The 23,161-nt window shown below is 56.6% G+C and overlaps 1 protein-coding gene across 8 annotated transcripts in view; it reads right to left on the reverse strand.

The window, feature by feature from the left end:
- COL7A1 (collagen type VII alpha 1 chain) overlaps positions 1-19,326 on the reverse strand; it is a 119,342-nt gene extending 100,016 nt beyond the window's left edge. Inside the window, exons 1-2 of one of the 8 annotated variants that reach the window (XM_043518878.1) lie at positions 15,254-15,467; positions 5,747-5,931 (exon numbers count right to left, since the gene is read on the reverse strand). In XM_043518878.1, the coding sequence (XP_043374813.1) occupies positions 5,747-5,866 (120 nt within the window). In that variant the 5' untranslated portion in view covers positions 5,867-5,931; positions 15,254-15,467. Of the gene's footprint in view, positions 1-3,203; positions 3,460-5,746; positions 6,243-8,716; positions 8,934-15,253; positions 15,468-19,013 lie in introns of those variants that run through there. The other 7 variants (XM_043518879.1, XM_038410204.2, XM_043518881.1 and 4 more) reach the window with 7 other exon arrangements.
- Between the last annotated feature and the right edge of the window lie 3,835 nt (positions 19,327-23,161).

The raw sequence follows: 23,161 nt of genomic DNA on the forward strand, positions 1-23,161 counted from the left end.
TGCAGTAACCATCATTAAAGGCAGAGGGTAACTGCAAGCTAAACCCATCCCCCACATATACCAATCCTCTCCCCTACCCCACCTCGGGCTTCAGGCATCCACTAATGCCCATAAAGGGGATATTGAGGCTTGCTCTGCACATAGTGTTGCACTGGTTTGACTAATGTGGGATGTTGCACTGGTTTAGATAAACTGGTGCAGGCCCATGTGGACACACTCCCATGGGAGTAGTCAGTTATTAACTGATGTGAGCCAGATTTAAACACTGACAGATTGAAAGCCGCATCCAAAGCTTCCCCAGTTTAAATCATCCCATGGTTGGTGAAACGGGTGGGAGTTCAGCCTGAGGACGAGCCCACGGAAGGCAGCAAGAGCCCAGCCCATTTGGGGAGGAAACTCTCCCCCGCACTTAGCTTCTCTCATTTGCCTCGAGTTCAGAGCTGGCGAATGGCCTGACTGGCAGCCTGGCTGATACTTGGGCCTCACACTGCACTTTTCCACTGCTAGCTCTCAAAGGGGAGGGTCAGCAGCATTCTTATCTCCATCGTGCAGAGGGGAAGGACACACAGCAAGTCAGCATCAGTGCTGGGAATGGAACCCAGGTCTCTCCACTGCCCCGTGCTCTACCCATGGGACCATGTTGCCTCCCCGAAGAGAAGCCAGCAGCAGTGCAAGCTTTACCCAACACTCCCTTCCTCCTGCCCCCCTCCCCAAGCCAGTGAGCCTTAGCCATGTCATACAGGGATCTGCTCGAGGAGGCAGAGGGGAGTTTGTTCTCTGCATCGCAGCCCTGGGCTCTGGGATCTTTCCCTTTAAAGCAGCTTGGGCTGTTCTGCATAGAGCTGTAAAAGGGAGAAGCCTTGGCAGTGCCCAGGAATGGGTCAGATGGACCTGGGCTGCGTTATTGCATGTTGCAGTGGTTTGGTGAGGAGCCTGGAGTGCTGCACATGTGGTGCCATCCAGAACAGGGAGGACAGGTATTGGCAGAGCCAGCCAAAGAGGAGGGGAAACTCCTCTCAGCCAGATCTGCTGAGGGCTCCCTTCCAACATGGGCTGAACACGTGCCTGGAATCCAGGCCCATTAAAACTCTGCAGCTGGCACAGGCTCACATGCATTAACGATGGGGGGCACTGCTTCTCTCGCCCCCACAGCTGATGAACACCAGATCCAACCCCAAGGTCTACGGCTGGGCCAGAAGAGCTGTTAGTGCTGCAGGCCAGGAGGGATGGGAACTTCTCTACAAATCTGCACTGGCAGAAGCCTGGGAATCGAGGGCTCTCATGCAATGCAAATGGGGCTCTTGCTCCTCCCTCTAACATGTAGCTGGAGCAGTGCAGCCCTGAGACAGCTAAGGAGGGCCATTGCACCCTCAGCAATGCAGAGTCCAGCTTTCCAATGGGGACAGAGGCACAGCCAGGGCTGAGGGACCACACATGTTAGCCATCACCTTCCACCTCTTTCTTCAGCTGCACAGGAGCCACACACCCCTTCTGCTCCTAGGCAACACCAAGCAGGCACTTTCCCCCCATGAGCAGCTCCAAGCAGGGTCTAGAGACTAACAAAGTAGATCAAACCAGAAACACCTGAAAGTAAGAGCTTCTGGGGCACCAACAAACCCTGCCCAGCACAGCCAGGCCAGGAGATCAGATGCCCCCTCTTCAATGAGCTGAGACTATCCCAAAGAATCCAAACAGGAGAGTATCCAGGCTCATTTATACATCTGTGATCTGTCTCCCCGGGATTCACATTGACACCAAGAGGAGCTGGGGGGAGGGGGGCCAGGAATGCAGGAGAAGAGGTCAGAGAAAGTGAGGGGCAAAGGACAGGAGGCAGGGGTAGAGGCACAGGTCCCCTGTTGGAGCTTTTAATCAGCAAAGCCAGAACCCCTGATTCCAGCCCCAATGAGGAGGGGCCACCTCTCCAGCATGGCACAATTCTGTCCCCTTGGGAAGGAGAGAAGCCAAGTTTCAGCAGGACATGGGTTCCCCAGCTCCGGGGAGAGGGGAATGGGCAGGGCAGGTTCCCCTGGCAGAAGTGTCACTGCACACACTCACACCAAGGCAGCGAGCTAACAACCCCGCGCCGGCCTGCCAACCTCAGGCCTTCCTGCTTCCCAGCAGCAATTCCCAGCTCTCTCCAACCAGGCTGTGTACACCCAAGAGTGCAAGTGTGCAGCTGTGAGTGTGCAACAGCATGAGCGTGCGCTGTTCTGACCCTCAGCGGATGAGCGGATGGTTGTGGTTGCAATGCAAGTATGTGACTGTGCATAGTTGAGAGTGCAAGCATGCACAGCAGTGTGAGCGTGCAATAGTGTGCACTGCTATAAGTGTGAATGCTTGAGCGGGATCCCTTCGGATCTTACTTCTCCCGTTTCCTCCCTGTAACTGTTTGTTAAGGGTTGCCTGGCTGACGTCCCTCTCCCTTTGCATGTACTGGGCCCCAGTGAAAGTCAAGGCAAACCCAGAGCCTGAGAGAGATGGTCCAAAGAGCTCTGTAACCTGTCCTTTCCTCAAACCCCTGCCAGCTCCAGAGTGGAGAGTCAGCTCAGCTGTCCAGGATGCATTGCCCCTTCCTGTCTCCCCATCCCCATCTTTTGGCCCCTGTCCCTCACCAGTCCCAGGTAAGCAGTTTCCCCTGACATACCCTGGGACAAGCTTATACAGGGAGCTCCAACAGGATGGGGACCACAGCACCGGTGCACACTGGCTAAGCCTCCCACTCAGGGCAGCTCCCCCCATCTCCCCACAGAACTGGTCTCCTGCCCGGGAAGCCATGTCGGGAGGACTCTGCTCGGACCCAAGACCACCCTTCTGCTGGGTGCCTGCAAAGCCACGGGGCACCCAAAGAGCTCCCCGAGCGCGCGGGGCGGGGGAATGGGCAGCAGGCTGCAGGGGCAGCGCGTGGGAGGGGAGCTGGAGCTAAGGGGAAGCCTCCGCGGATGAAACTGACCAGACCAGGGGTTTCCCCTGGAAAGCTCCCAGCGCTGGTGAAGAGGGAACCGTGTGTCCAGGGCGCTCTGGGGCTAGGGAGGCTCCTGCTGGGGCTGTTCCCGCCCCGGAGGGGGCAGAGGCGCACGAGAGACAAGCCCGGCTGCACAGAAAGGCCCTGGGATTCCCCGGGGGCCCCCAGCCACCTGGTTCCCATCGCAGCCCTGCAGCTGCTGCCCCTGCCCGGGCTCCCCCAGGGAGCGGCGCGGCGTTACCTGCTGCCCGCCAGCAGACTCCGCAAATCCCGGCTCTCACGCCTCTGCGAGTCGGGCTGGGACCCGGCCCCGGCCCCTCAGCGAGATCGCCGCGCTCCTTGCCCGCCGCGCATCGGGGAGGAAACTCCCGCGGCTCCCCGAGCAGTGGAGAGGGAGGCTGGAGAGAGTCCCGGAGAAGCTGCTGCCAGGGGGGCCAGTCCCTGCCTCCTTCCGGCTCCTGCCTCTCTCCTCTGTGCCCCCCGACCCCTCCACCAGTAAGCCGGGGCCCCAGCTTTTGGGCAAAGCGCTGCAGGCTGCACCCCCGGCCCAGCCCCTGCTCCCGCGGCAGCCAATGGCCACCCGGCCCTCCCAGGTGCAAGGGGCTGCTCCCCTGCTCGCGTGTCAGGGCGCGGGGAGTGGAGCTCAGCCGGCCACACCCGGGACGGGAGCCTCCAGCTCCAACCAAGACACCGGGCCTTCCCTGCCGAGGAAAACGGGACATCCCCGGGGAGGCAGCAGCTCCAGCCTGTGCCTTTGAGGGACAGCGATGGCCTTTGATCTAGCAGAGCAACTGAGCCGGGGCAGTGAATGGGGCAGATGGTGGCCACTGGAGGCTGGGTCCTGGCCCACGCTGATGGAGGCCGAAGGGGCCTTAAGAAGCAAGGATGGGTCTCAGCTCAGATCCTTCTTTGGCCAGATCAGGAAAGCCAACCCACAGCTCCTTTTGGTCAGGGGGCTGAGGAGACTGAACCCACCTCAGGACCCCAACAGGCAGGGCTGGTCCACATAGACTCAACAACCTCACCCACACCCCCACCCCCGAAAAGGCTGGTTGACAAAATGAACATTTTCCAGAGAACTTTCCCTTGGCTGGTAATGTTTCGATTTCTTAATGAAAAATCAGCATCCAGCTTCTGTAGTCAAACTATCTAGGTTCTGTTAACACTTGGGGGGTTGGGTTTTTCACCACTGAGCATCTCTCCCCAGAAAGGTTTTTGACAATTGAAAAAAAATGTAGGCATTTGGGTTCCGTTTTTGTTGAAAAACTGGAAAAATTCACTAGAAACTCGGGGGGGGGGAGTGATTTATTTTTGGTTCAAATTTCCCATGGAAAATTGGCATTTGGGGCCAGCTTTAACTAGAGGGTCCCCCAGGTCAGGGCAAAGGTGCACTGGTCGTCCCCCCCTACACACATTAATCTGGACAGGGTGAGAAACATAGAACTGGAGAGGTCACCTACTCCAGTCCTCTGTACTCATGGAAGTATTATCTAGACCATTCCTTACAGATGTTTGTCTAACCTGCTCTTAAAAATCCCCAACCTCCATAGGCAATTTATTCCAGTGTTTAAGCAGTGCTGGCCCCTCCTCCCCATCCCATAGCAAGGACCTAGGATAGTCAGTTGGGAGACTTCTTTGGGCTTCCAAATCCCGCTTCACCCCACAGTGGCTCCATGGAGCCGGGCCCATGCTCAGAAGGGGCCCAGGCCTGCTCTGCTTGCACTGTGCCCTGAGATCCCGTCAGCCTGCTGGCTCCCCTGCACACACATAATTGCTCCTCTCAGGAGGGCTCCTCTCCACCCCCTCGCTGCCCCCTGGCTGGACCCCAGTGTACCTCTGCTCCGGGCAGTCTCTACTTCCCACCACCTGTGGTGCCACCCCTGTCTCCCTAGAGCTGAACCGCCTGGGACTGGTGTAGAAGCCTGGCCAGTCGGGGCAGGGGACAGTGTGGGGGGCTTGGCTGGGCCCCTCCAGGCAAGTGGGTCCTGAGGGAGCCTGGCTGGGGCAGGCCCTGGCCTGGCTGATCACGCCACTCCCAAGGGGCCGGAGTGATTCCCCACCCTGTGACCAGTCCTGGCTGCACTGCTGGCTCAGCCCAGCAGACACAGTCACCTCCCAGCAGGGCTGGTGAGTGTGGCCAAGAGGCAGGACATGGGGGAGTGGGTCTCTGGAGGGCTGGGGGTGTGTGTGGGCTGGGCTGTGAGGGGGCAGGGAAGATCTCTGTGTGTTGGGGCACTAGGGAGTGGGGGTTCTGTGGGGGAGGCTATGGGCAGGGGGGCCCTGGGCAGGGGTGATGAGCAGGGTGCTGTGCAATTGTGGCACAGTCCTTGGGGGGGCCCTGAGCATAGCAGGTCTGGGGGGGCTCTGGCCATAGGAAATTGAGGCAGGGTTCCAGTGTTGGGTGGGAGGGCTGTGTGGCATAGCGTGGGCCCACCCCAGCCATATAACCTCACGAAGGATAATCGGGTAGTTCTGTCTGTCCAGAGGAGCAGCCCATTTGGCCACACAAATGGAGTTAACCAACAGAATCGACACTGGCCACATTTGAAACAAGAGACTGAGAAACCAGAGGCCACTGACTCCATCAGCTCTGTGCCCTGCCTGGAAGAAGCCAGTTGCTGATGTTCTTGAGGAATGTGTAACCTGCCCATTATGCAGCTGGCTAATTGTGTAATACTGTACATGATGTGTATGTGTGTGGGGGGGGGTCTTCCTGACCCCTGCTATGAGTAGTTTATGTATTAGAGCATGAAGATTGATTCTCCTCTCATTTTAGTTACAAATCTTATGTATCGTCATAACATTATCCAGCTGCATTTTCAATCCAGGCACAGGGAAGTCACTCAGTGAGACACAACCAGCAACTTTTCTAAGACAAATCCCAACAAGAGAGACTGGATCCATTCTGCTTCTGGTGTAAATCCCTGGCTCTCATGAGCTAACCCAGCCTGGGGCCTCTTGGGCTAATGCTAAAATAAAATGTAATCAAAGTTACCCCACCAGAACAATCCTGTCTCCCCTTCTCTCCCATACCCAGTCAGAACAACAGTCCGTCCAGACCAGTGTCTACTTCACTAGGTATTTCCACGGTGCTCGCACCCCTGCAGTACTTAAGCACTTCAGGTACTCACAACTAGGAGCATCAAGTGTTCTGTAGCCCTAGTCACGGTAGATCAGACTGATTAGCTCATCTAGGCCAGTTTCCTGTCTCCAGCAAAAGCCAGTACCAGATGCTTCAGAGGAAGGTGCAAGAATCCATACAATGCCACGATATGTACTATCCTTTCTGCAAGGAGACAGGACAGTGTGGTCAGCTAATGCTCCGAATCAGGCAGGGGACTGTGCATTATCTGCTTTTAAATCCAATTCACCTTGCACCCCTGGTGATTTTGCATTGGGTTGTCTGTTCATTACAGTTCCACATGACCAGTCCTATAAGGAAAAAGGCACCTTTCAAAACTATTGCTGTAGGCATGATTTAACCTCAGTCCCTGCGATAAAGCAATGCTAGTTCCCCCCACCCTTGGCTCTCTAGGGCAGCAGGCTCACTCCATGCACTTTGTCCTTTGACTCCAGCACTCCCAACTTCTGCCTGGTGAACTAAAGGGAAGCTCAGCTGGAAGAGAGGGGACTGACCCACAGACAGGCAGGTTTGAGGCAGGCTAACCAGCAGAGGGCGGTGGGGCCAACACCTCACTGCAGCATGAGGTGACCAGGTATCATCCTGCTCTCCTCACAAGCAGAGAATTACCAGTCATCTGCCTCTGGGCCCCAATCAGTTAGCACTCTGCCTCCCCACCCACCAGTCACCACCTAACATGAAGAATTAGCAGACCCCCCCAGCCCCCACCAATTGGAGATCAGCACAAGGCTCCATGCCCACACTGCTGGGCTGCCATTCATTATGTAGAAGCACCTAGAGGCTCCGGCCAAGACTAGGAGCCCATTATGCTACAAGGAACCTTGAGGAGAGGCCATTCCCTTCCCCCCAGGGGCTCTGTGTCCAGTTCATGAGAAGGCTAGAAAGGCCCCACTTGGTTTCAAAGCAATTCCCAGGGTCCCTTTTAAAGCACCTCTGCCTTGGGAGTTTCCACAAAGGCGATTAAAGGGCCCAGGACCCCACCAGACAGGACAGGCTACTTCGATCACTCCAGCAGCACGGAAGGTTAATTCTCCACTGAACTTTCATTGGACCATTTGACCAACCCCTGACTGCTCCCATTCCGCAGGCACCAGTGTACTGCATGGCTAAAAGCCCTCTCCTGATCCTGGCTTGCTCCAGAGGGCAGTCTGGACAGGGCTGAACCAGGCTGCAAGGGGGAATGGAGCCACAGAAGGGCTGGACTGGGTAAGTCCCATCCTCCTGGTCTGGTCCTAGCCATGACTTTGCAAGCCTGGTAAAGTTCAGCAGGCGCTAGAGACATCAGCCATCCTGGGCTACGTGGCGTTGGCCCAAGTGGCTTTGCTGTTCCCATCCTGTCAAGGGAGTCTGGGGAGTTCCGGGAGCCTCAGCTGCAGCCCCGCTCACATGCTCAGATCGGTTAAGCCACCAGAGAGAGTCATCAGAGAAATGTCTTCAACAAACAAGCAGCCGGCAGGATGGCTCCAGCACTAAATTAGATTATCCAGAATGACCACTGGAAAGAAAACAAACAGGAGATGCTGGGGCTCCCAGGCTGCTCGGTTCCTAGCAGTGTGCACACTGGCCAAGAAACCAGGGGCCTCTCTTCCCCACATCCCTCAACACTGGGACAAAGGGTCACACATCTAGTCAAAGGAACAGCTTCTTATGTAACTTGCAGTTAACCCATGGAACTCACTGCTGCATGATATTACAGAACACCACAGAGTACATTTCAAAACAGAATTAAACACTATCAGAGACAGGCTGCCCTTGGTTCTGTATGCCAGGATGGAGAAAGCTAGACTAGATGGTTCCCAGGTGGCGACTCCTATGGAGAATGGTGCTGGATTACTCTGCAACCAGTCCTAGACATGCGAGTCCTGGAATCTTAGCTTTCAGAAAGGCCAGGTGCAGAGGGAGACCAATAATCAAGATTAGTCCATGAGGAGGGGCATTGTGGAGCTGTTATGGGGAACATCACTGACCTTGGAACCCCAGAGGGCATGCTCAGTTTTCCAGGCTGTTGAGCTCATGTTAAGTTTCATAGGGAGCCAAATTGAGAGGAGATGGGCTATGGAATTTCCTACTGGGCTGAACTAGTGATCCAGAGAGCAGGTATCCCGCCTCCTACAGCGCCAGCAGTGTCTGCTCCAGAAATCGTGCAGGAACCCTGCAGCAGGCAGCTCTGGGATACCCTGCCCACAGGGAAGTCTCTTCCCAACACCCAGCAGTTAGGGGCTGGGCTGTGCCCTGGGGCAGGAGGACTTGGGTCTCTTCTCTAGCATGATTGGGAACATTCTCATCACCTGACCAATGTCAGCTCCTTTTGGAGATCCTCTGCCCTCCCCACCCCAAAGGGTATCCCTCTAGTCAATCCTCCTCCCCTCACAGTGGGCTTAAGGGCACCCCAAATGCTGCGTCATGTTCCCAGTCCTGTTACTGCCCCATGGCTTCTCTCTGACTTATCCTCTATCGTGGGTCCCACCCCAGCAGGGCAAGAACCCAGTGGCTTCTCCCCACACTACAGCAGCTCAGGGCAGGATGCACCTCAGAAACAGCTGCATTGTTGCCACATCTTCCCAGCAGGAACCGAGCCACCTCCCTCCTCCTCCTCCAGGCCTTTGGTATACCTGTGTCCTCGCCTCCTCTCTTGGAGGCACAGATCCTGCAGGCTCAGGAACTCCCCCTTCCACTCCTTCAAGAGTGATAAGCAGGTCCATGTGCATCTTCCAGCAGGGGGTGGAGGCCCGTTACCCTGAGTAGCGCCACGGAACCCCACATCCAATGCACCTTCAAAGCTGTATCCAGTGCACCCACTTGGGGCCTTCTGCCCTCGCAGAGATGCAGCCTGGCCTGGGCTCCTGAAGCACTTTTCCAGACACACAGTTTCAAAGGCCGGGGAGGGGCTGTCAGCTCCCAGCTCCCTCTTAAAGGCACAGCATCAAGAGCATCCCATGCCACCTCATTAGCACTTCTTTGCATATAGACCTGTGTTCAGTCCCCTCCCCTACACGGTCAGTAGCTCCAGGACTGATGGCCTTTAGCTTCCCTTGTTGACTAAGCTCTGGGTGGGCCTGGTTCTGGGTGTTGAGGTGGCTAACTGTACATACACACACACTGCACCATGCTCTGTAATCAGGGTGATCCCTGTGCCCTCCTCCCATCTGCCATCCAAATGGGAGCAGTCTCCTGCTCAGCAGCCCATCCAATGAAGGCAGGGAAGCCTGTCCCAATTAGAAGAGGGGCTTCATTAAACAAGGAGCAGAGGCAGCTGCCAAGAGCTCTGTAGTTGGCCCCAGGCCCAGAGCAGGAATGGCAGATTCTTTGAGAGGAGGATTGCCTAGATGCAATGGCTGAAACAGCTCAGAATTTGACACCCCCCATCGCCAACGTCCATGGGGCAGCCACAGTAAGAGGTTCAGTGCCTGGCAGCTCCACAGCAGTGCACATCTCCACAGCATGGTGTTTACCCATGTCCTCACGGCCCCGCTTGTAGACACAGATCCACAGAAGCACTGTTGGGAATTGTGGCGTCACGGCTGGGGGAAGGCGTGTGCCAAGAGATGGGCCTCGGCAGCTTCTGAGAAGCTGCCAGGAGCCAAGGGCATCCCAGCTCCCAGTGGAAAGGAGTCCTGGCTGAGGGCCTGCTGCTGTGAAAGTGCTGCTCCGAGAGTCACCCTGGGCTCTGCCAGCCACCATGGGCTCCAAGTAACCAGCTGGCATGGCAAGGCTTGGCCAGGTGCCCATGCACAGCAGGGGCTTCATAGAGAGGGATGAGGCCTCGCAGCATCTGGATGGCATCACTGCAGAGCACAGCACAAGCCACACAGCCTAAAAGAGAAGGGGGATGGGCCTGCACAGGTGCTGCATCATGACTGACTCGGACCCCATGCAGAGTGGACGGAGGCCCCCGGCCCAGGACACATCTCCCAGAGCAGCCCTAGCAGCCCCTCTGTGCCAGTGGCATCCCAGTTTCAGTGTGGGAGCAGCCCCTCTAGGCCAGTGTCCTGCAGTGCTAGGACAGACTGGGGAGCCATCTCCGCTAGCAGCAGTGGCTGGCAACAGAAAGTCAGAAGGGGGATAGCAGTGGCTCTGAGCTGTGAGGATCCCAGGGCAAACCCCAGAGAGCTGAGTGCCCCTGTCCCGTCTGGCCCCATCAGGGCCACAGGAGATGGGGGCTGCAGCAGGCAGCCCGTGCTGCTTTCCTAGTCACCAGATTAGATGCTTCATGACCCCCCCGCCAGCGGTGCCAGGAAAGGAATCCTGCATGTGGCCTCCAGGCCCAAAGGCTCCCTTCTGCAGAGGGAGAGCACCAGGTGTGAATGACTCACCACGCTCCTCCTTCCCCTGCCCCCTCCCATGCCTAGCGTTCCTCCAACTGCCAAAGCCATGAAGGGAAAGGTATGCGTCATCATCAACCTGCCCCATCTCTCCCCTTAACCCCCCCACCCCCAAGATCCTGCCTCCTGCCAGGTATGTCAGTCGAGGTGCAGTTCCTCTGGGGCCCGGATACCTCACCGGGAGAGGAACTCGAGGAATCTGCCTGCAGGCAGCTTGCAGGCCTCCCTGCTCCACAGGCACTCAGCAATGGGCCCGTGGAGCGAGAGCCACAAACTCGGAACAGGGCAACTACTGGGCAGGTGGCGCTGGCATCAGACCCTCCCTTCATCTGCCTTTGGAGCTCCCTTGGGTTGGGTTAAGTCATCCCCCACCCCTGCTATTCTAGTCCTGGGACCCCACACAGCTCTGCCAGTGCCCCTCCATTCACACCCCCAGCCATTCTAGCTCTGGGACCCCACACAGCTCTGCCAGTGCCTCTCCATTCACACCCACAGCCCCCCTCCCACCTATTCTAGTCCTGGGACCCCACACAGCTCTGCCAGTGCCCCTTGGTCCACACCCACAGCATGCCCCCTGGCTATCCCAGCCCCAATCTTGCCATGCAGCTCTGTTGATTTGGACCCTCCTATCCCATGCACATGGGGCTGGACAGGGACTGGAGCACGCTCAGGGAAAGCTGGTCAAAGTTCTACTGGATGGGGGGCAGGAGGGCGAGTTGGACTCCAGCTGCTGTGTCCCAAGGAGCTGAGCATGGCATGTGCTCTCTCCCCCTCCCCCTTGGCGTGTCACTGAGCAGAGCCGGGAAGGGGATGAGCCAGCTGGGCAGTGGCTGAGATGGAAGCTCTGAGCTGTGAGGGACCTGAGACCATTTGTCCTGTACCGTCTGTGGAAGGAATTCACCCAAGATACCTCCCACTAGCCCAGGGGTACTGCTTGCAGCACAGGTGTAGCCAGACTGGGGCTGAGGAGGGACTCATCATGCCCTTTTCCCTGCTAATATCAAGTGGAAGGAAAAGCCCCTGATGCTCCCTGCTCAGGCCTCACCTCAATGGAACAGCTTCCCCTGGGCTCCAGTCTTCGTTCCCCACAACTGAGCTGGAAAAGGCCTCAGGGGCAGGCAGGGCAGCCATGCAGAGCTCCCAGAGATGCACAGCTAGCGCACTCACTGCACCATCTATTATCTAGAGACCCCCCATTACAAAGCAGGGGCTCCTTTCTGGCTCAGCTGCTACCCATAGTTCTCATGAAGAGCCGGGGTAAGCCTTGGCTGCAGGACCCTCACACAGGGAGCGGGGGGGCTAAGGCGTTCCATGCGGCTGGCTGAGATCGGGGAGAGAGAGGGGGCTGTGACTCATGCTCAGCGTAGTCAGAAAAGGGCCCTTCTCTGTCAGTCTGCATCCACCTGCTCACTTCACCAACCCCAGCAGCTTCCCTTCAACACCTTGTTTCCTTCTGTTCACCAGGTGGTTCCCCCTCGCAGTTCTTCTGTCTATGCTCCTGCCCAGGGGAACAGAGCAAACCCAGGACTGAGCCTGCTGGGCCACCACCAATGACTGGGGCCAGGCGGTCCCGCATGGCAGCAGGGCTGCAGCTGCTGTCCTTCCCTCCCTGCCTACAGTTAGCTCCTCCCCACTGCAATCCCTCGAGTCCCCCAACCACCAGTGGACTAGCAGACAGAATCGAGCCATGCAGGTGTCTATGCCAGGCCTAGGGGGCTTGAGCTGCTGGATTTTATCCCTCCCCCCACTGTGTCATTTCTCTAATTAGCAGGGCAGCACCTGGCACGCCCTGGACACTACAAATGTGAGGCTTGGCCTAAGGCCATACACTCAGACCCTTAGTTACTGCAGTAATGGGCATGAGGTAAGGGCAGGGATACTGGGCTGGCTACACTCACTGAGTGGACTTGACTGGTTTCCATGCTGTGCCTGTGGGCCCAGAGCCTTGGGGAAGGGAGGTTCCAGACAGCACCTTGTAGGCCAGGGTTAAGACTTCCTGGCTGGGAGTGGGCTCACCTGAGCCACATTGCACCCTCCAAGCAAGGCTGTGCAGGCTGCAGTTACTCTGGGCTAAGCTGGGAACTAGGCGGGAGCAGCTCGGGGCAGGGACACTAATTCTCTCACACAAGCAATGACAGGAAGGTGCTACACTGCCAGAGTAGGACACAGGCAGGAGGAGGGTGCACAGAATGTGCTGGGTGGAAAGGGGCCCACAGCTCGGCTCACATTGGTGCCAGAAAGCTTCTGCAGTGGTAATTACTGCAGAGGGAGGAGCAAGGCGAGAAAATTAAAGAGAGCAGAGACACCACCTCCCTTTCTGTAGGGGCTGCTCTCCCTAATTGCACCCCTGCTTAGAATCCACAGGCCTCAACCTCCACCACCCCCAGCTTGTCTGGTTCCAACCTGCCCCAGTTTGCAGTGGAGCATCAGGTATGGGACCCCTACCATATTCAGGCTGCTGATGGGATCTCTCCATCCTGCAGGGGAGAAGAGGGTAGGCAGTGGTGGCTCCGCAGGACCAGTAAGGCTGGGGGTGCTGCCAACCCTGTTGTGAATTACACACATTACCAGCTTTACCCACAGCTGCGAACAGGCTGTGCGTATCAATTTCAGGTACTCCCCTTCTCTATTAACAGCCTCCCCAGCAGGGCAGGAGCCAAAGCTAGGTAGGAAAATCCAGCAGCAACCAAACTGGTACTAAAAAATAACTACCTACCAGTTACTTTCTGCCTGGCAGGTCTGCTGCCTTCCCACCTGTATGTAACACAGTCATTAAAGTCTCAGTGATGGTCTGTGTATCTGCTCCATAGAACTGGTGGTAACGGGCCAGATTGTCAAATGTCTGCCCCCAATGTGCATGAGCAATTACCATAACTGCACATGCAGATCATGCCCTTGCACTTACAGCTGGTTAATTAGGCCCATTTGTACAGACAGCTACCTGATTTGGGCACATTATTGCACACCCGGTTTTGGAAATTGGGCCTACAACCCTAGTAATTGCATCTATAAATGGCCATTGAGACATAATTAGTTATAATTTCTGAGACTCTGTGTGCAATGAAATCAATCACATGTCCATCAGGCACATCCACACTGATAAGATAAATCAGGCACAATTCCAGCACGGCTCTCCACCAGTGCTCTTGGAGGTCAGGGGACTGCTCCCTGCTCTGGGGACACGGAAGAGAACAGAGGGGAAAAGCTCCTCTTTCTCCCACCTCTCCATAAGGGTAGAGGACTCCTGATTGAAATGCCGGGGAGGATAATTCCAGGACAAACACGTCCCCACACTGCCCTTAGGGTGCTTACAAATGCATAGAATAAAGCCTACGGGGTTAACTCCATGCAATTTCCCTAACACTGGCCTTTACAAACAGCGCCAGAGGTCGTGTGCAGTCATGCCCAAGCTTTCCAGCACATTCTTTGTGCAGAAGCAGCAGCCAACCTCCCCACCCACTCACCCCCCAGAGAAAAGACCTTCCCCCTCCCACCAAGGATTGAGCAAAATCAGGCAAGAGGCCCAATTTTCTACAGGGAAGGTGGCTAGCGACCTACAGCGGAATGGTTCCCAGTGGGGAAGTGGGAGCTTGCTTAGAGCTATAGTGGGGACAATAGCAGGACATGGGTTTGGTCTGGCCTCAGATACAGGGTCCTTTGCTCCTTCCTCATATCCAGCCTGCAGCAAAACTTTGCCCTTATTTCAGACAGGCAGATAACAGTCAGCTTAGATTCCCTCTCCCCCAAAGCATAGAGCTGACCACATTCCCACTACAGGTCATACAGTGCTCTGCCTCTCTCAGGAGGACTAAACAATCCACCTAGAGAAGAGGGGCCATGAAGGAGAGTCCTTATGGCCTGTACCAGAGGGCTCCCTTGTGAGGAGGAGGGGGGACTTTCTAAAGCGCACAGCACTGGCTGATCTCTGCTGTCACTGAAACAAATGAAAGTTTTCCCTCTGCACCCAGAGCACAAGAGAGAGAGGACGCCTGTCACACGTTTCTGCATCTCAGGCCTAGCTGTCCGTGGGGGAGAGGAGGGAGCCTCTTGGGGCTGGCTGGTGGGACTCAGGGGTGCAGACTGGCAGGATGCAAAGATGCTGGACCTACAGCAACAAGCGGCAATAATGGCATCTGTGCAGTGAGAGGGAAGGGACAGCAGCAATGCTGGGCCCCGGCCTCCTGCTCGCCCCAGCCATGCCTGAGCTGAGCTGTGATCTTCACAGTGAGAACATCTGTCTCCAGGTGGGGGAGCGTAGTGGGTAGATTGGTCACCTTCCACCTCCACAGCCAGGGGGCTGTCCAGGCGAGGTGCCCTGTGAGTACAGCACCCAGAACAATGGCAGCCCAGGCTTAGCTGGGGGCAGTTGGGGCCAGGGCCAGGCCGGTGGAGATGAATCCTTGCCAGTGAATGTAACGGCATCATTGGTCCTTGCCTTCCTACTGCTGGCTCAGAGGAGGGGAGGCAGGGCCACCTCAGGAGACATTGGCTTAGTGCGAGCTGAGCTGGTGAGTGGTATTAATACTTTGGGCTCTCACCTGCAGCCCAGAGTTCCCCTGTGCTCTTCATTTCCCTTTCCCTGGCCCTGGCCTGGGCATTAGCACTACAAACACACTTACTGTCCAGCCCCCAGGGCTCCTCTTTGCCTCACCACCATGGAGCTCTTCCCCAGACCCAGCCCCCAGCTGCCCATAGTCCAGCCCCCCACCAGCTGCAGCTTGGCACAGCCAGCAGCTGCACGCCAAGCCTGCGCTGGGCAGGAAGGCAGCTAGCCCCTTGCCAGGCAGCCGTCCCCCTCGGGGCTTGCACTGATTCCAAGAGACTCACCACGGCTGGTATGAGGGAGGCCCAGAGCAGACAGTGACTCACGCCAGGCAGTAGGGATCATGTACGGATGCTGTGCCAGGGCAGCCCTCGGCTCGGGATCCCCACTGTCGGGCAAATGCAGACACAGCTGTTGAGCCCCAGGTAGGGAACGGCCTCATTAACCCCCAGTAAGGCTCCAAGCCTTGCCAATGGCTGACACTGTGTATGGGAGGAACCAAGAGCAGCCACAGAAATAGCTCTGAGCTCCTCAGCACCTGGGAAACTATGGCCTGAATGGCACAGGCTGAATGGGAAACAAGCCCCTGGAAGCTCTGAGCCAGTGCCCAGCCCCATGCTGCAGCTCTGTTATGATACCCAGAGAGCCCTTATTCAGCCCCCAGTGCCACATGCTCTATTACCTTGAGATCCCTTCTCCCAGCTGGCCAGCTGCAGTTAGGGTAGAGACCAGCTCACAGCTGTAGGGGAGTGTGAGTACAGGGGGAGGTGCCTCCTTTCCCCTCCCATCACTAGGGTACCCCTGATGGCAGTAATGCTGTGGGATAGAACAAAGCAGGGAGCCCCCATGGTGCTCTCCCTGCCTGCCTGCCCGCCCTTCAGGCTGTCCCCAACACACTGTGAGGCTGCACACCTGAGACAAAGGGGCCTAGAGCTGCATGTCAGATTTGTAGGTGTGGGGGCAGTGGGGCAGAACCAGTGATCCAGGAATCCCAGCCATAGCATAGGAGCGTCCTGGACTCCTTGAGCTCCTGGGTGGGGCAGCTCCAGCATTGCCTGGTACAGGGCAGGGCAGCATTTCCCAGCACTACAGCTTCTCTAGAGCAAGGGATAGGCAGCCCCTGAACCTTGTCTCATCTGCCTGTTCCAGAAGGATGGTGACCATAACGGGGAGGCTGTGGAGGAAAGGGGAAGAGTTTCATTGCTCCGGCAGGGATGTTAGAGACCCTGGGGCAGTTGGGCAAATCCAACAGGGAGCCTGTTCCCTGCTCTCTCTCATGCTCTGAAGCAGATGGTATTGGCTCTGGCAGGAGATGGGGCTGATGGGCCAGTGACTGCTCTGACACGGCATCTCACATCTTCCTGGCTGGGGCTTAGAAGCAACTTGGCTGCAGAGTCTATTAGAGAGGAAACAAAGAGACCTCCTCAAAGGTCAGTGAGCAGAGGAAGTGGGGCGAGCCACAGGGCCAGGACAGAGATGGCCAGAGAAGGGAGCTGCGGAATCTCTGCTTTGCCTGAGGGGCTCGTTGGGACATGCTCCAGGAATGTCTCCAGAGCACTTCCCAGTCCTGCAGCTCCTCCAGCAGGGTTACCTCACCCACTTGCTCTGCTGAGAGCAGGCCCCGCAGGAGAGTCACTCTCCCAGAATGAAGGATTCACTCCAGCTGGAGCCAGCTTAGAATGGGGGGAGCCACTCCAGAAAAGAGCCTGGCTTCACAAACCGGCTGCTCCCCAAGGCAGCCTGCAGTACATTCGGGGAGAGTAAGAGAACGCAGTCATGTGTCCAGGGCCTGGCAGTAAGGGCACACGCTGTGGGCCCAAAGGCTCGGAGTTCCGCCCAGTGGGAAGGGGAGAATCTCCTAGACATCCGTAAGGGTCTCTCCTTGCACTGGGCTGTGGGACAAAGCAAAGGGCCCGCAACCAGCCTCGGGGTCAGCTCTTCCCTGCTCCACTGTTAAAGCTCCCACACTAAGAACTGCCAGCTGAGCCAAGTGCTCTGCATGCAGAACACTCTCCTACCCCTGAAGCATGGTGGGGAGACCACATGGCTGCTGTGTGTCATGCGCCAGCAGTGTGCTTCAGTCCAGCTGGAGCACAGGTAATCTCCTCTCCGGCCATGAGTGCATCTAAGCCAAGGAAAGATATCCCATAACACAATAGAGGCTACTGCCAGGAAGCAGCCACAGAGGGTGCATTCTAGCACATGGCACACCGCTCATTGGAAGTGACACATCTGGCACTGTCAGCAGCCTGTCGCCAAGCATCTGGGGGTCTGAACTGGCATTTTCCCACTCACCTTCTCCCAAGAAGTCTGTCTGGTCTATTACAGCTACTAACCAAGTCAATGCAACATGCTAGGAGCTGCTCTCTCACTCTGAGAATCAAGGCCAGTGCTCTGCTGATGCATTTCTGTGTCTGGGGCCCATGCTGGGTAAGAGGGCTCAGTGCACCATTCAGGGCTGGGGGAGTTTTAAGCCCACTTGGCCATTTCCTGGCAGGCTCAGCCCCACAGGGGCCCTTGGACAAGCCTTCACCAGCCCACACTTCCCAGGGGGCTAGAAGCTGTGGCAAAGCAGCTTTTCTTCTCATAAACTCTTGAGTCTGGAGTTCCAAAGGCAGCCAAACTGACATCCCAGACAGGCAAAACATTGACCTGTGGCTCCAGACCAGCTTCTCCCTGGACACCTAAAGAATCTCCTACAGGCCTCACTGCCCAGGCTCCTCCTCTCCCCCACAGAAGATTTTGACCGTGCTCAGCACTGAGAGCTATAAAACAAGGCTGAGGAGCCTAGCACAACCTCAGTCAGACAAGCCAGCTCAAGTTCAATGTGGGCCTGGTTTGGCCAAAGATGCAGGGCCCCAGCCCTGCTGTCTGGGGAGGAAAGAGTAGCAGGAGGGACAGTACTGATGGCAATAGTTAGGGTGCTGCTTCTGTGCATCGGAGGGTGCTTCAGGCCTCAATCCGTCACTGCCTGTCATTATGGAAATGGGAGCCATGACCAGGAATGGTGGGCCTGGTTCCACTGCTGTGCAGCTGCTGGAGTCGTTCCCACTTGTGCAGAGTGAAGGCTGGATGCTGCCACGCTGATCTGGCCATGTTTTACACCCACTCTGCTAAACCGGGTGCCAGGCGGGGCAACCCTGTGGGCTGCACTAACAGTGAGGGTGGGTAGCTACAGGTCAGATGGAGAAGAAAAGTGAAAACCAAGCTCTTTGGGACCCGACATTTCCCAGGGCACACGAACTGCTGTTTGAGGTCAGCAAACCTGGGGCTGCCAAGAGCACCAGCCCATTTCAGCATTAGCTACTAGATTCCCACTGCAAGCGCTTACACTGTGTCGGGCACTAGAAAGGAACAATAATAAGACAAATGCTGCTGCAGGAATCATCCAAGCCCTACCCACTGCCAGGAATCAGCATGCAGGGAATGAACTCAGGCGACAGCACTGTACGGGTGCTGCAAGCTGCTGCCAGCGTGCCCCTGGGAAATTCTGACCCTTTGCCAGCTGGGTGGGCAGACATAATCCATCACTGACTGCAGCAGCCGAATCATGGGAGACAGAGAGGGGGCATGCAAATGAAGGTTCCCCTCCCCCCAAGCAGAGCACACATCCTCCCCCTGCCAGGTGACAGATCTTGAGTGAGTCAGTATCGAGGACCTGGCAAGTGCTTGAGGCTGGGGTCCCAGCTCAGAACAGCTGGGCTGCTCTCTGCCGTTGTTCAGATCCCACAGAAGCTCTGCCAGCCAGCAAGGGGGAGAGGAGCCAGCGCTTGGCAAAGGCCTGGCAGAGCAAGAATAGAAACAGGGATTGTTTGGGCAGGCGCTTCCCAAAACTCCATTCCAAAGGATCCAACAGTGACAACCCCACTAACCGCCCCTGCAAGGCAGGGTTTGTGTCTGGCTCTGGGCACCTCCCATTTAGCAGGCTCCAGCAGCTAGTACCCTCTCCTGCCCCGGCTGTGAACCTCACCCCAGTCCTGTGGCCAGAGCTTGCCAGCCCCTCAGAGCATGCAGGGGGAGGGAACGGAGGGTGGACTCACGTACCTGTGCTGGGTGCTGCCAGGCCTCCCTCTCCCTTGTCGGGAGCCTCCCTTCTCCTTCCCTTGAGCCTGGAAATGCTCCTTCCTCCATCCTGGTCTGACTGCAGCCAGCACAGCACAGGGAGTTGGGGGCTGTTCTCAGGCAGATATTTGGGTCTCCTAGGTAACGAGCCATCTTCACTGGAAACATCCAGGCCTGGCACCGCTCTGTTTCTGCCAAGCAGGCTGCGCCCTTCCACTACAACAGCGGGGTCTGGAGACTGGCCCCTCCTCAGCCTGGATTCAGAGCACAGCTGGGTTGGAGCGCACATGTGAGGCAGCCGTGCTCTTCTGTGCAAATGCACGTGTCTTTGGTTCTTGTGCTTGTTTGTTTGTGGACGTGCGCATGGGTCCGTGCGCAACCCCCTCCGTGGGGGGTTAATACGTGGGGCTGTGCCCAGTGCACATGCACTGAATAGTGTGTGAGTATGCACATGTGTGACTGTGCGGATAAGGCAGGTTGGTGTGGAGGGGCCTGTTTGCTGCTCAGGGCCGATTCCATGCAGGAGAGCTCCCCAGGAGAGCTCTGCCTTTCTACCCTCTGCTGAGCGCAAGCATAGCACAGACCCTGCTCTAGTAACCTAATGAGCCAGATTCAGGGCAGAGGAGTGAGGTGCAGGCGTCTCAGGAGCCAGGTGGAGAGGCCAGGGCTTTCACTAAAGGAGCCAGGCCAAGCAGAGGTCACTGGTGCTGCTGTAACCAGTTTGGGTTCATACTGTGGGCTCCCTGCCAGGAACTCTCCAACACACCAGCCCCTGAGGAGAGGAGAGGCTCCCTGGGCAACCAGCTCCCTTGCTCCCCGGGCAACCAGCTCCCTTGCTCCCCAGGCCTGAGAGGAGGGACCAGCTTGCAGTGCAGCACAGCGTGAGAATGCAGGCAGCGAGGGAAGGCGGGTTCGGTGGGGTCCTGCAGCAGGAAGCAAGGAAAGACAGCCCAAGAGCCAGGGACATGGGTAGTGCCAGTGCTGGCTGTAACTCCCCTGGGGACAGTGGGCCATGCTGCAGTCGTGCCAGGCCTCCCCTCAGTCCGTCTTCCAACTAGACAGGGCGGGACCACCCATGCTGTTGAGCAGTGCGAGGCTCATCCCAGAGGAATCTGCCATATCAACAAAGCATTCAGGAAAACTCTCCTCCCCCAGCCCGCGCCCCTGTCCCTGCGCTACCTTGGCAGGACGAGCACCCTGGTGCACACGCTGTTTTGTTTTCAGCAGCTGTTCCTGTGGAAAGCGTCTGGCTCAACAAAGCAGCTAGAGAAAGGCTGGTGGCAGAAGAAGGGAGAGCAGAGTTGGGGGAAAACCACAGGGTTTGGCTCCCCCTCTGACACGCACAGTGTAACAAGCACAGCCTTTGTCTGCTTTCCACCAGGCTAAGGACCCCAAAGCACAGCACTCCCTGAGTGGGGCTGGGGGGGGCAGCAGTGTTGTGAAAGAGGCGGGGGTGACAGCACTGCAGCCAGCATAGCCTCAGAACAGATCCAGCAGCACGGCAGGCTCCACTCCATGCTGTGCCACGCCAATATGGGCTCAGCCCTGTCCTGGAGAGACCCCCCAGGGGAAGCAGCAGTCATCTCCATGCCTCTTTCAATCCTTTGTCACTCAGCTGAGGGTGCCTATAAGGGGGCCTGTTGGTGCCAGTGCTGGGATATGGACACCTGCCCAATGCCCATTCTGGACTGATCCACCCACTCCTTTCACACGAGCTGCCAGACAGCCTCACTGGTGGGCCACTGCAGACGGGGAACAGAAACACGAGGGGATTCCTCTGAGCCATTCAGCTCCTTCAATAAGGTAGCCAGGCAAAGTGGCCATGCAGAGGTCATGCAGCACCTCTTACCGCTACCCTAAAACAGATTAGAGAAGTGTCCCCCACCCTAGGGAGCGGCGGAGGGTTGCTGTGCACTGAGAGGGATCCATACCCTGGGACTGGAAGGGCCAGTGTTTCACTGGTGTGTCCAGGCCTTTGGCAGCAATGCTAATACCCCATCTGCAAGAGCAGGGAGTAAGGGTACGTTGACTGTTTGAACAGCTGCCCAGGCTATCGAGCATCCACTGAAAATCCTGCCTCACAAGCCTTGGGCAGAAGAGTGACTGATCCCCTTTGCTTAGCAGCACGTACCTAGGTCCCTAACAAGCCTCTGTTGGTGCTGGATCTGTGCACTCAGGCCCTGTCCAGAGACGCACAGGTTAGAAACTGTACAGCTCCGCCTCTAATTACCGATGTGCTGCAAGAGGGATACATTCTGTACCAGGCAGGGGCGGCTCACCAGGTGGGTCAGACCCACGGCAGCTCTGCAGGGAAGGTGCAGCGGGCTCAGCTGGCCCAGATAAATATGACTAACAGTACTTATCAGACCATAAAAGGAAAACTCTTGCCTCTAAAAGGCAGCTTAATTAGCAGCCTTGAGGGCACTTTGGCACTGCTTGAATTAAAGCTGAACAGACAAACCCTGTCTCTCGAGGCAAGCATGCTCTGAGGACCTGTTTTATAGGCAGCATAGGGTGTCAAGGCACTGGCTCCTGTCCCAGGGCACAGGCATGTTTAGTGCAAGAAGAACGGCTCTGTGCTAGTCCTTGTACCTCACTTGCTGCCATGCAGGGAAATGAGGTGCAGGAAATCAAGAGATTGGGAACTGACTGTGAGAGGGGTGAGCAGGGCGGGACAGGCGTCTTGGCCAGTATGGCCATTAAGTCAGCTGAACCTCTGTGGTAGGTTGTTCAGGATCTTAGGGGGCAGCAAGGGGGTTAAGTTCTTGGGCAAATGTTAGTGCTTATAAAAATGGGGGAGTGACAGTGCTAGCTGGAGTCAGGCACAGCACACAGCTCTGCTGACGCCCCTTGCTCCTGGCCTGTTGCACAACCACTATTCTAGGTCCCACATACCTCGGTTGATGCCCCTCGGTCCTGCTGCTGTTCCACTCCCAGAGCTCCCCTTGTGCAGAGACCTGCAATGCTCTGCAATTGGGCCGTGTTTTATGGATGCAAACAAACAGCCCCAAGAGTTAGGCTGAGCCCCCCCGCCCCAAACTCATTGTGCAGAAGGCCAAATGCAGACAGGAAATGAGGTTTCTGGCCTTTGTGGGTGCAGCCTTTTACATATGGGACATGGCTTGTAAGCACCCATCTCAGCTGGTGGCAGCTGTGCTCAAGATTAACCCACTAGCCCCTCAGCAACAGCACTGTGTATCTGGTGTGTCATTTCGTTCAAAGACTAGACCTATGTGGCTCTCATGCAAGAGCTCTCCCAACAAGGATGGCACAGAGGGGCTGCAAGGAAACAGGCAGGAGGAGTACAAAGGAGAGGAGTTCTCTGCAGCCCCTGCTGCCAGGAAAACATGAATGAATCCAGATGCAACCCAGACAAGCACCAAAGTGCTCATTCATTCAGACTTGTGTAGGATGCAGCTTAGTATCCGCAGAGCGTGACTCAACACGCCTCCTGGCTGAGGCAGGGGCCGGTGTCCGATACAGCAGCTGGGCCAGGGAGCCGGCTCTGCCGTCCCAAGAGCTGCATTCCTTCTAGACCTGTGTAGACTGATAGCCACTCACGCTGTACAACCCAGCCCAGCCCACTGGTAGCAAACCTCAGGACACAGCCATCTAGCACGCCCCTGCAGGACCCTGAGCAATGAGCTTGGGGGTGTCAGTGAGACATGCTGTCCCCTCCCCAGGTCACAGCTCAGCTGTAGGCAGGAATAAGGGCAGCTGTTTAGGCCAATAGCCAGAAGAAGGCCTGCTACCTCCTGGTTATCCCAGGCAGGGCCCCTCAGGGAAGTGATGACAACCACCACCTTACCTTCCACTAATGCAGGGGTAGGCAACCTATGGCACACGTGCCAAAGGCGGCACGCAAACTGATTTTCAGTGGCACTCACACTGCCCGGGTCCTGGCCAGTGGGTTGGGGGGGGCTCTGCGTTTTAAATTTAATTTTAAATGAAGCTTCTTAAACATTTTAAAAACCTTATTTTTACTTTACATACAACAATAGTTTAGTTATGTATTATAGACTTATAGAAAGAGACCTTCGAAAAATGTATTACTGGCACGCGAAACCTTAAATTAGAGTAAATAAATGAAAACTCAGCACACCACTTCTGAAAGGTTGCCGACCCCTGCA

The sequence above is a fragment of the Dermochelys coriacea genome, chromosome 7 (assembly GCF_009764565.3).
Source record: "Dermochelys coriacea isolate rDerCor1 chromosome 7, rDerCor1.pri.v4, whole genome shotgun sequence".
Classification (NCBI taxonomy): domain Eukaryota; kingdom Metazoa; phylum Chordata; order Testudines; family Dermochelyidae; genus Dermochelys; species Dermochelys coriacea.